The 12,892-nt window shown below is 42.4% G+C and overlaps 1 protein-coding gene across 2 annotated transcripts in view; it reads right to left on the bottom strand.

Moving 5' to 3' along the window:
* Positions 1 to 11,123, bottom strand: part of RXRG (retinoid X receptor gamma) — an 87,030-nt gene extending 75,907 nt beyond the window's left edge. For both annotated transcript variants that reach the window (XM_043964267.1, XM_043964266.1), the window contains exon 1: positions 10,646 to 11,123. Coding sequence is in view for 1 of the 2 variants with exons in the window: in XM_043964266.1 (XP_043820201.1) it covers positions 10,646 to 10,694 (49 nt within the window). In the remaining variant the exon portion in view is untranslated. The remainder of the gene's footprint in view (positions 1 to 10,645) is intronic.
* Between the last annotated feature and the right edge of the window lie 1,769 nt (positions 11,124 to 12,892).

The following is a 12,892-nucleotide window of genomic DNA, read 5'->3' on the forward strand; positions in this document are numbered from 1 at the left end:
GTCAAGGATAAAGATGTAAGAAGACTGGAAAGGTAGGAGGAGGCTAGATTAGGAATGGCTTTGAATGCCAAACAGAACATTTTGAATTTTCTCCTTTAGTCAATAGGGAACCACTAGAATTTATTGAGTTGGGAGGTGGGAGGGGAGGAGGTGTCACAGTCAGATCTATGCTTTAGGAAAATCATTTTGGTGGCTGGATTCAGGATGAATTGGAGCAGGAAGACACTTGAGGCAGGCAGACCCATCAACACGTTATTGCAATAGCCCAGCTCTATGGGGATAAGACCCTGCCTTTGTGGGGTTGTATATCACAAGAAGAGAAGGAGCTGCATTTGAGGCTGTACTGCAATGGTGAAATTTACAGGACTTGGACACAGAATGGGATGGTTGTGGGGATTAGAGATAGTGAGGAGTGAAGGATGACTCATTGGTTGCAAGCCAAAGGGACTAGGAGAATGGTGTCACCCTCTCTACAATAGAGAAGGTAGGAAGGATAATTGAGGGGGCAGGGGTAAAGATATTGAGTTTTGGTTTTGACATATTGAGTTTAAGATATCTATAGGACATCCAATTTGAGAATTCTGAAAGGCAGTGGAGAGAGATTTGAGAATCACAAATAGAGAAATGATACATAAATCCATGGGAGCTGCTGAGATCCCCACGTGGTATAGAGGGAGAAGAGAAGAGTGCCCAGCACAGAACCTTGGGAGATACCTACAGTTAAAAGGCATGATCTGGATGAGGATCTGACAAAGGAGACAGAAAACAACCAGTCAGATATGTTGGAAAAGAACCAGAAGAGACTGGTATCCTGAAAATCTAGAATGAAGAGAGCATCAAAGAGGAAAGGGTGAGCGACAGGCAGAATGGTCCAATGGAAAAAGTATTGGATTTGGTATCAGAGAACCTGGATTAAAACCCAGGCTCTGTTACCATCTATTTTTTTTTTTACTTTGGGCAAGTTGGTTAATTTCTTGACCTCAGTTTCCTCATGTGTAAAACGAGGTGTTATATTAGATAATCTCAGAGCTTCTTCTGAAACTTCAGTCCTATGTAGGTCTCATCAGTGTTCTCTCCCCTATTTTGGTGCTATATTTTGGCTCTGGAATGGCAGGCACTATGACTAACCCTATGACTATGACTAATTCAGGTAATTGTGAACATCCTACATTCACCCACCATATTAGGCACTGTTATGTTAACCATCTCTCCTCGTCATATACATCATCTCCCCATCTCTGTTTCTTCCTATATCAAAATTCAATCCCGAGGGGGCAGCTAGGTGGCGCAGTGGATAAAGCACCGGCCCTGGATTCAGGAGTACCTGAGTTCAAATACGGCCTCAGACACTTACTAGCTGTGTGACCCTGGGCAAGTCACTTAACCCTCATTGCCCTGCTTAAAAAAAAAAAAAAAAATTCAATCCCAAAGCTACCACTCCTTCATACATGTTGATTTCCTCATAAGACTAAAAACTCCATAGATTCAGGAATTTTCTCTCTCTCTCTTTCTCTCTCTCATGGGGCAATGGGGGTTAAGTGACTGGCCCAGGGTCACACAGCTAGTAAGTGTCAAGTGTCTGAGGCCGGATTTGAACTCAGGTACTCTTGAATCCAGGGCCAGTGCCTTATCCACTGTGCCACCTAGCTGCCCCGATTTTCTCTCTTTTTACACTTATATTCCTAGAACGTAGAACAGTGACTAGTACATAATGATCAGTTAATCATTGCCTATCCATCCATCTCTTCATTCATTTTCTATATCTCTCGATCTGGAAACTCAGCTCACCACCACACATAGGCGAGTATGATCAATGATTGATCATTGTCTCTGTTCCTTCTACTCGACTCCTTTAAACAGCCTGACTAGCATCAGTCTTGGGGATCAGAGGGTGGAGAAAGGGGCTGCTATGATGGGCCTCCAAATGTATCCAGCTGTTTCTGGCATATCTGAAATGATAAGAGCACCCCCAGAAAATTTCTCATCCATGTGATAAATTCCCACCTGTGCTTCTCCCCCTCTTTCTCTTCCTCTTCCTCCTCTTTCTCCACAGATGTACTCCATTATCTCTACTATGATGACAAATCAATGGGCTAAATCAAGGTCTGGGACCATGCCCATAAATTCTTCTATTCTGGGACTGGCCTTTACCGACCAGATAGTCTTCAGAAAGAACATATAAATATTATACAAATGTGTATATACATATACCCATGTACATATAACATAGGTGTATGTATATGCAGGCATATCTATTCATGTGGGTATGTGTATACATGTGAGTGTGTGCATGTACATGTATTGTGTGTGTGTGCGTGTGTGTGTATGTGTGTGTGTGTGTGTGTGTGTGTGTGTGTGTAGTTTGTTGGTCTTTGTCCTTCATATTCAAAGAAGACCAAAATGATGTCACTATATCAGTGTCAAAGTACAGTGTGCCTGACCAGATCAATACAAGCTTGGAAGTCTGTTCCACAGGTTGGGCACAATTAGTCCATATGATCATTTGAAGAGATGTCTCTAAATTTGTGCATCTCACATTTTTTTTTTATCTACTGCAGTTCTGCTTTGCTCAAAGAGCACAGAGCCTTCTTTGATGTGGGCATGCCATTCCAGGTGATCCTCTGCCAGTGTCTCCCATGTCTCACAATCAGTTCCAAAGTTCTTCAGAGAGGCCTAGGGAATGTCCTTGTATTGCTTTTTCTGACCTCCATGTTAGCACCTGCCTTGTATAAGTTCTCTGTAAAATGGTCTTTTCGGCAAACATACATTGGACATTTGAAAAATGTTGTTAAGCCTATCAGTAGAATTTGAATGCTTGGCAGTTTAGCTCAATAAAGGACCTCAGTGTTCTGTATGAAATCTTCTCTTACCAGATGATCTTCAGAATCTTCCTAAGACAATTCAAATGGAAGCCATTCAGGTTCCTGGCATGGCACTGCTAGACTGTCCAGGTTTCACAGGCAAACAACAAATGAGGTCAGCACAATGGTTCTGTAGACCTTCAGTTTGGTAGGTAGTCTAATACCTCTTCTCTCCCACACTTTCCTTTGGAGCCTCCCAAACACTGAGCTAGCTCTGGCAATGCATGTGTCAATCTCAACATCCACGTGTATATCCCTGGAAAGTATACTGTCAAGGTAAGCGAACTTATCCACAGTATTAAAAACTTCTTCATTTGCTGCACTGATGGTTCCACATATGGATGGTGCAGTGCTGGCTGGTGTGTGTGTGTGTGTGTGTGTGTGTGTGTTTGTGTGACTTCCTCTCATTTTGCCTTGTTTTTCTCAACTTTAAAATTGTGGAAAGGTGGCACAAACTTCCTTCTATAATCACTGGGGAAAAGAGTCCTCCAAATTTGGAGATGCTGACCTTTATGAAATATGTAGGGCAGACTGCCCCAAGTGATTGCCCAAAGCAATGCAAATGCAGCATGGATTTGGAGATTGAGAATCTGGGTTTGAACTAATTCATTATTGGTGGAGCTGTGAACTGATCCAACCATTCTGGAGAGCAATTTGGAATTATGCCCAAAGGGCGATAAAGCTGTGCATACCCTTTGACCCAGAAATACCACTTTTAGGTCTTTTTCCCAAAGAAATCATGGAAAGGGGAAAGGGACCCACATGTACAAAAATAGTTATAGCTGCTCTTTACGTGGTAGCAAGGAATTGGAAGTTGAGGGGGTGCCCATCAATTGCAGAATGGCTGGACAAGTTGTGGTATTTGAATACAATGGAATACTATTGTGCTGTAAGAAATGATGAGCAGGAGGAGTTCAGAGAAACTTGTCTTATGTGAGCTGATGATGAGTGAGATGAGCAGAACCAGAAGAACATTGTACATAGTATCATCGACATTGAGTGTTGATCTACTGTGATGGACTATATTCTTCTCACCAATGCAATGGTACAGAAGAGTTCCAGGGAACTCATGATAGAAGAGGATCTCCAAATCCAAGGGAAAAAAAAAAAAGAACTGTGGAGTATAGATGCTGAATAAACCATACTATTTCTTTTGGTTTTGGTGCTGTTGTTTTTTTTTCTATTTTAAGGTCTTCTATCATTGCTCTGATTTTTTCTCTTATAACAAGACTAATGCAGAAATAGGATTAATGTTATTATGTGTATATATATATATGTGTGTGTGTGTGTGTGTGTGTGTGTGTGTGTATATATATATATATGTATACGAATATAGATATATAAATATAACCTATATCAGATTACTGCTGTCTAGGGGAGGGGGAAGGGAGGGGAGGAAGGGAGAAAAATCTGAAATTGTAAAGCTTGTATAAACAAAAGTTGAGAACTATCTTTACATGTAACAGAAAAAATAAAATACCTTATATGTAAAAAAAAAAAAAGAGAGAGAATCTGGGTTCAAATACCATTTCTGCTGTTTGCTATAGGTGTGTCTTTGGAGAAGTCACTTAACCTCTCTAGGCTTTGGTTTCCTTATTTTTTTTTTAAGCCAGTTAAACCAAATGATCTCTAAGGTTTCTTTTATCTCTGAATCTCAGAAACTGTGATTTCAAAATTCCCCTCAGCACAATTCCTCCCCTTAGTTATTGTTTGATCATCCATCTCCTATAGAGATTGGAAATATTATAGGAAATAGATTACACTGGGCATAGTCCTTAATCGAACTTCATAAAGTGACTCTCTTATGTAAACTATAATCACTTACACATGATCAATTCCCAATCTGCCACCTACACATAAAAGCTTCTTTGGCTCAGTCCTTCTTGGAGGAAAAGGGGAGATTTTTTCCCATTAAATCAGGGTCAGCAGAGGGAGAGCCTCCTAGATCACAGAGCCCATGAATGAACCTCCTCTCCCCAAGGTTCCCATCCTTGCGCCTCTCTCAAACACAGTTTCCCATCTCTGTGCCTTTGCACACACAGGACGTACCTAGACACATGTAAATCACATGGGGCATGTTGTGGCCTCCTCTCTAGAATACATTCCCTCCTCATCTGGACCTCTCAGAATCTCTGGTTTCCTTCAAAGATCAGTTTGAACATTAGTTCCTTCCATGAGGCTTTTTTCCTGTCAGTGGAGTACTGCCAACAAATAAATTGCCTCTCTTTTGTCCATATTTATTTATTTATATTTTTGTTTATTTATTTTTGATGAGGCAATTGGGGTTAAGTGACTTGCCCAGGGTCACACAGCTAGTAAGTGTTAAGTGTCTGAGGCCAGATTTGAACTCAGGGCCAGTGCTCTATCCACTGTGTCACCTAGCTGACCCATCCATATTTGTTAATATGTGTACATGTCTTCCCTTATAGAACGCAAACACCTTTGTGGGCATGGACTGCTTCAGTTTTGATTTTGTATCGTCAACCCTAGCACAGGACCTAGTGATCAATAAATGCTTGTTGATTGATCTATAAAATCTGAATAACCAAAGTTATGACACCTACATCATAGATTTGTTTCAGGGCTCCGATGATATATGTAAAATTCTTGGCAGACCTAAAGTGCATGTAGATATCGATTATTACAACTATTATTCTTGGAATAGAAGTTCCAGAGAAGGTGGCAGCTTGAATTCTAGAAGGAACTTCCTCACCTGGATGTTCTTCATGTCACTAAAATCACAGATTCATTCCCTATCCCTAACTCCTCTTGTATTATTACTGATATTATTGTTGTCTGTGCAGCCAAGTGACCAAGGCAAGGTTCTCTCTCCCTACAGAGGTTGTGCCTTCACATTCACACACTTTGATCACATTTACTTGTGTGGGTTGGAATGACTGGGCTCTGTCAGCAACCTGGCAAACCAGGTGTTAAGTTAAGTGGATTTGCAAAAGGAAGGGGCTGCTAAGCATGACCCTTTCAGGATTCCTTGGTTTGAAAACAAGTGAAGATAATAAAGGTCTCCTCCAATTTGCTGGACTCTGCCTATAATCCCTTGCAGGAGCCTTGAAGGAAGCCTCTCTTTCCTCTTGATCTCTTCTCCACCCTGGGGATTATGCAATTGCTTAAAGGGATAATAAGGGATTTTTCTTTACCATTCTCTCAGAGACAGGATCTAGGATCTGAGGCAGAGACTGTCTCACCCTGGGACAATAATTCTTCAGCTAAGCAGCTGCCAAGTTCAGAGCATGGCCAGGAGACAGGGAGATAGTTTTCCTGTTGTTTCTAACACGCACTAAAGTAGAATGATGTGAGGCTGGAACAGCTCAATGAGATTCTACCTGAGGCAACCAGACTGCTTTGCCTTAACTAATAGGTCAGGGCTCACTTCAGCCTAATTGATTATTTTTTTTTTCAGCACTGAATTGACTGGTAGTTTTGGACAATTGCAAACCTGATCCCATTCACAAATCCCAAACGTTATTTCCAGAGTGCTGATGATTCCCTAGAGAAACTGCAGTGAGTCATGGTAGTCTGAAGTGCCTGGGTTTGCCAATCTATAAAACAGGGGGAAATAAATCACAGCTCATTTCATATGTGCAGAGCAAAGCAATTTGTTAACAACAAGAGGCAGAGGCTAGAGTGAAACTCTAATCTAGTCCTGTCATTTCCCTCATTCATCCCGAATGTTTTTCCCAAGCTCTGGGCCTGTGCACATCACTCCTAGGCTAAGCACCTGTGTCTGAAATACTCAAACCCATTGCTTTGGCCCTGGTTTCCAGTTTTATGCAAATACAATTGTAGAGCATCAACAGAATTAACCCAAATCCTCATTGTTCTCTCCAGAATAAGAGAGGAAAATACTTAAACAACTAAGGTAACTGTCTCCTGGGCCTTCCTCTCCCCTCCACCCCCATTACATCTATCCCCTTTTCCCCTTCCCGGTCCATGTTTTGGAGCATTGCCATTCGTATGCAAATGTGTGCTTTTTACCATCTGAAACCGAACCACACCAAACACTGGGTAATCTCCCAATCACCAAGTAAACTCCGTGTTTATAGAAACTTTGTTTTTCTTATCTTAACAACAGCTAGATTTGTTCTTCTGAAATTGATCCTGGTTTCATGTTTATAAAGTAATATGTCTAATTAATTTACATATATGTATTTGAATATGTGGGACATAATGGAAAGATCACTGGCTCTGAGGTCAGAAGATCTTGGTTCAAATTCTGTGATAGACACCACCTTTGTGACTTTGGACAAGTAATTTCTCCTGTCTGGGTCTGTTTCCTCATTTTTAAAAAGAGAGGGTTGAGTTAGATGTATGAGCCTATGAGTCTATGTATATATTTGATCTAGACCTACAAATTTATCAGTGTAAGGAAGTCCCAGTGTGGACATTCTCTCCATCAAACCAAAAATCTCAGAAAGCTGCCTGGGGCACAGAGAGCTTTAACTTTCTGGTGATTGCACAGTTAGTAGGTGACAGCTATTATTGGAGGTGAACACAGGTCTTCTTAACTCCAATTTATGTAATATTACTCTCTGAAAAATATGATGTTAATCATTTTTGGTTCATGTAATATTAACAAAAACCTGATGATTCAAGCTCTCACTTGGGAGGGCTCTGCCACTAACAAGCTTTGTGACCTTGGAAAAGTCATTAACTTCTATTTCCTCATTTGAAAAATGAAATTATTTATCTGTAGGATAAAGGGGATCTCTAAAAATCCATAATCTAGGAGAAAGAACCTCTAGAATTCAATTTGATTCAACTGAACAAACACCTACTATGTGCAAAGCACTGTGCTAGATACCTTAATTGAGAATACATCACAAACACCATCTTCCTCAGGTTCCCCTCATTTCTCTTTACCTTAATCTCCCTCCCAATTCACCTCATACACATACCTCCCTAGCTTTTCACCAAGCTGTTGACAAAATAATGAAAAATAATTTTTTGCCTCAAAAGAGTACTATTAGTATTAATGAGTTAATATAACTAAAGAACTTAGAAGATCCTGAAAAAGAATGGCACCACATAAGTACATTCCTTAGGCAATTGTACTCTGAGAGAAAGAAAGCAGCTATTTACAATTCTGTGCCCATGACATATGTCCTGACCCTGGAGTTCAGAAGTCTTTTCACACCCAGGATCTTACTGGGGACTAGAGACAGATTCTGACTTGCTGTACAAAGCTTCACCAGTCACCATTTAACCTCAATCCACTCCAAGCTTCATTCTTGTGCTAGTCATAGGCTGGTCTCCTATACTCCCTAGGGACCTGACCCCTCTGTGGCCTGGGTGCAGATCCACTCTGTGAGACCCTAGTACCTGGAAAAATATCCTGCTCACTAAAGGTGGAAGACAAGAGGAAGCATCCACTTATCACCAGGAGTTTCTAGGTCCCAATATCTCCAAGGAACTGGCTACCTAGCTAGTGAGGAAGCAAAAAGGGATTCTACCCTCAAGACTTCAGAAAAATCTCTGCCTTGCTTGGCTCAGTCCTACTTCTCTTACCTGTAAAATCTCACCCTCTGTTAGAAGCCTTTCCTGATCCCTTTTAATGCCTTCTCTCCAAGGTTATCTCCAGTTTATCTTGTCTATATCCTGCTGATTTATAGATTTTTTTTTTGCCTGTTGTCTCTCACTCCGCCTTGTGCTGCCTACAAGTGACACATGGCAAAGACTCCACTAAGGCCACTGCAGGCTGTGTGGAACTTAATGGACCCAAAGCTGCCAGCCTAGAAGTGAGAACTCTAGTCAAGCAATCATTTATTTCTGGCCAGGAACTCTGAGGGTCTTCCCCTCCCAGACTGATTATTTTATAAAGGTAAACTAGGCCATCTTTTGCCTCAACTCTTAGCCGGACTTTAATTACTGAATGGTCATTGCCTCAGACAAACTGAGAACTTGGAAAGACCTTAGCTTAAAAAAGGGCCATCACTAGTATTGACCTATGTCTTGAAACTGGATTCCAAAGACTGGGGGAGAGACTGAGGCTAATGACTATGCACAGCCAAGCCTCACTTAAATCCACTTCACTTGCAAATCAAGACATCACCCTACTGATGGCTTTGGTCCTATTCAAGAATAAAGGACAAACAACAACAATCTGGTCTAAATGTTGCCTGAAAACTGATTCAGATGATTCTATTACTACTAGACTAATTTTTTTGTGTGTGTGAGGCAATTGGAGTTAAGTGACTTGCCCAGGGTCACACAGCTAGTAAGTGTTAAGTGTCTGAGACCAGATTTGAACTCAGGTATTCCTGACTCCAGGGCCAGTGCTCTATCCACTGAGCCATCTAGCTGCCCCTAGACTAATTGTTTTTCAACTGAACTAATTACCCATCGTCCCCTTGTGGAAAAAGTCTTCCACAGAATCTTGAAGTTGAAAAGGACTTCTCATCCAGTCTTTATCTGGAAAAAAAATAATAATCGCCTCCATAACATACCAGACAAATATTTGGTCATCTAGCCTTTGCTTGAAGACCTCAATTGAAGGGGATCCCACTCCCTCCTGAAGGACCCTATCCACTTTGGAACAGTGTTACAGTTTGGGAAGTTTTTCCAGACATCAAGCCTAAATATGCCTCCCCTTGACTTCCCCTCCTTGCTCCTAGGATTGCTTTCTGGGGCCAAGATGAACAAGATCAATCTCTCTTCCATGTGTCAGCCCTTCAATTGTTTGAGGACCTCTGTCACTCCCTCCCTACTCCGAGCCTGTTCTTCTCCAGACTAGAACAAAAGGCCTTGGAATGCCTCCAACATGTGTGATATCAAGCCCATGTTGCCCTCCTCAACAGGAAAAGTTGGTTAGTCAGGTTGATGGTCCCTACTGAAAATAAGACTTTTATTCATATGTGCACTTTTGCACGCGCGCGCGCGCGCACACACACACACACACACACACACATCCTTGTGTGTGGAAATTATGGCAACAAGAGATATAATGACATGGGGAGGGGGAAGAAGGATATGATATTCAAGATTTTTAAGATGGGAGAGGAAAGAAAGAAAATACAATGGCAAGTTATTTTTCCAGAACACCCAACATTTCAATCTGATAGGTAGAAAATGGTACTTTTCCAGAAAACAACCCTATCATTGTTACCAAACCTTTCTATGGCAGTTAATATTTTCAAAGCCTTTGACAATAGCTTTTCTTCCTGATGAGTGGTATAGGAGGAATGTAATCATACTTTTATTATTAACTATTCTACTTCTATGAACACTAGCTCCCACATAAATGCTCTTATTGTATCTGTAACTCATTCTCATACATGTTGGCTCACATTAACACCCCTGTCTTCCACTCATCTTTTCTACACACACCACACAATCTCACTTATATTCAATATATAATCTTTCTCTGTCTCTCTGTCTCTGTGTGTCTCTGTCTTTCTGTCTCTGTCTGTCTCTGTCTGTCTGTCTCTGTCTGTCTGTCTCTGTGTCTCTCTCTCTGTCCCTCTTTCTCTCTCCCTTCCTCCTTTGCTCCCTCCCTCTCTCTTTTCTTCCCGTCCCTCCCTTTCCTTTTCTCTTTCCCTCCCTCCCCACACACACCTTCTATTTCAGCTTTTTTCTTACACACCTGTGTATATACACTTGCTCTAACAATCCCCGTGAATTATTCCTTTCTGGAACGATAAGGAACACACACACACACACACACACACACACACACACACACACACACACACCCCACACTCCTCCCTCTTGTCTCTCATTCTTTCACACTAAGGTCCAGTCAGCCACCTCCAAGTGACATACTTACTTACCGCCAAAGCCTGAAGGAAACTTCATGAAGTGAGAGTAATTTCCATACATGTTTACTCTTCAGTTCATCTTTCTCTCTCCTCTTTCTTTCCTCTTCTCAATAGTCCTGCCTCTCCCAGCTATTAGGCAAAGCCCGGACTCCTTCAACTTGGTGTGGGCAGAGCAGTCATCATTCCCTGGCAGCCACTAGGAGGACTGGGGCAGTCCGCTCGCTGAGATGAATTAGGAAGGAGCCTGTCTCTGGACCGGAGAGTCTTCAGAGTGTGTTCCAGGCAGCTGTGGCATCAGCAGCTGGTGTGTGGCAGACAGAGCGCATGCTGCTGTTGCTGCCTCCTCTGCTGCTGCTGCTGCTGCTGTTGTCGCTGCTGCTGCTGCGGCGGCGGCGTCTGCTGCCCCGTAGCTTCAGCTCAGGGTTGGGCTTCTGTGCCCCAACTGTTTGAGCTCCTTACACGTTCGCTGAGGACTCCATCAGGGGCACAATCTGTCAGCTGGGAAACCAATCGATGTCTGACCGCATCGGCATAGGTCAGGAGTGAAGGGGGGAGGGATCAGGAAATGGGAAGATTCTTTGGGTGCCTTTTCTTTCTGTGGCACCCTCCCCCCCCAAAAAAAAATCAATGAGGTTTTATTTTTTAAAAAGGCATTTTCTCTCACTCTAACATTTCTCCATTCGATGAAGCTGGTATGTGACCTGTGACAGAGACTTGGGGAAAAGGGAGGAACGCAGCTCTTCTAAAAGCGCACAATTAATAGAGCAAGAGACTGAGTCATAGGATCATGAAGCCAGGGCTGGAAAGGAATCCAATTCCCTCATTTTACAGATGGGGAAATTGGGGCCCAGAGAGTTAAAGTGACTTCCCCAAGGTCACACAGGTGATAGAGGGAAGATTTGAAACCTCTAGCTCCGACTCCAAAGCCAGTGTTCTGACCACTGTACCGCCCTGCCTCCCCAAGTGAAAAAGTAGCTAGAGCCTTCTTTCTGCAGGCTACGAGTTCTCAGGAGTGTGCTGTCCCTTCTATTGCTTAACAGCTTCACCTTCGAGATTGACAGGAGGGGGGTCTGAGGGCCTTGGCTGAGCTAAGGAACAGAGACAGGCTTCCTTCCAGAGAAGAGCAGCATCTCGTAAAGCGCCAAGCACCATGCTGTGACCTGCATACAGAGAAAAAAAAAAAAGCAGAAAACAAAACAAACAAACAAAAAAACCGGACCCCTGCCCTCAAGGCGTTTCCATTTCTAATAGCAATGGGAGACTAGAGTAGCCTTTAGCTCTGGCAGAAACCCTTTCCTCGTCTAATTTTCTGAAAGCCTTTGCCATCTATCACGTCTCTAATGGGAGGCTGGCGAACTGAACTACGAAATGCTCTTAGACACAGCTCACTCACAGTGGGAGACACGACAACCTATCAAGGTAGAGAGGGAGTATTGACTGGACCCTTGGGTTATTTTCCTAATGTCTCAGTGGAGGAATACATTAATCATTGCAGAGCACTGTTTTTATCTTTTCACTCCCCCGTCCAAAAAAAGAGAAAGAAATCAATGACTCCTAATTACCACAAGACAAAAATCCCACTTCTCACATTTAAGGAGCTGATCTGGGATTCCAGCATACTTTCCCAGTCTTACCAATGCAATACAAACATTGTACCGGGCACTGGAGATTCGGAGACAAAATGGATACCATTCCTTGGCCTCAAGGAACTTGCATTCTATTGGAAAGATGCATAACATAACACAGCCTTTCAACCAGACTGTTCTGCTCTCTACCCCACCAAACAATCCTTGCTTATTCTCATCTCTGTACTGAGAAGTAAGATGGCATAGTAGAAAGCATATAGGGTTCATCATCAGGGGATCTGGATTCCAATCCTGATTCGGCAATTTATTAGATACATGACCTGTCTTAGAATTAGTTTGCTCACCTATAAAATCCTGCCTTCTCCTAGAAAACTTTCCTGATCCCCCTAGTGCCTTTCCTTCAAGGTTATCTCTATTTTCGGGGCTGCTAGGTGGCACAGTGGATAGAGCACCGGTCCTGGAGTCAGGAGGACCTGAGTTCAAATCTGGCCTCAGACACTTAACACACACTTACTAGCTGTGTGACCCTGGGCAAGTCACTTAACCCCAATTGCCTCGACAAAAAAAAAAAAAGGTTATCTCCCTTTTATCCTTTTTATATTCTATTTGTACATATTGTTGTTGTTGTTGTTGTATTCCTCCATTAGGGTGTGAGCTCCTTGACAGCAGTGAA

This window comes from Dromiciops gliroides, chromosome 4 (assembly GCF_019393635.1).
Source record: "Dromiciops gliroides isolate mDroGli1 chromosome 4, mDroGli1.pri, whole genome shotgun sequence".
NCBI lineage: Eukaryota > Metazoa > Chordata > Mammalia > Microbiotheria > Microbiotheriidae > Dromiciops > Dromiciops gliroides.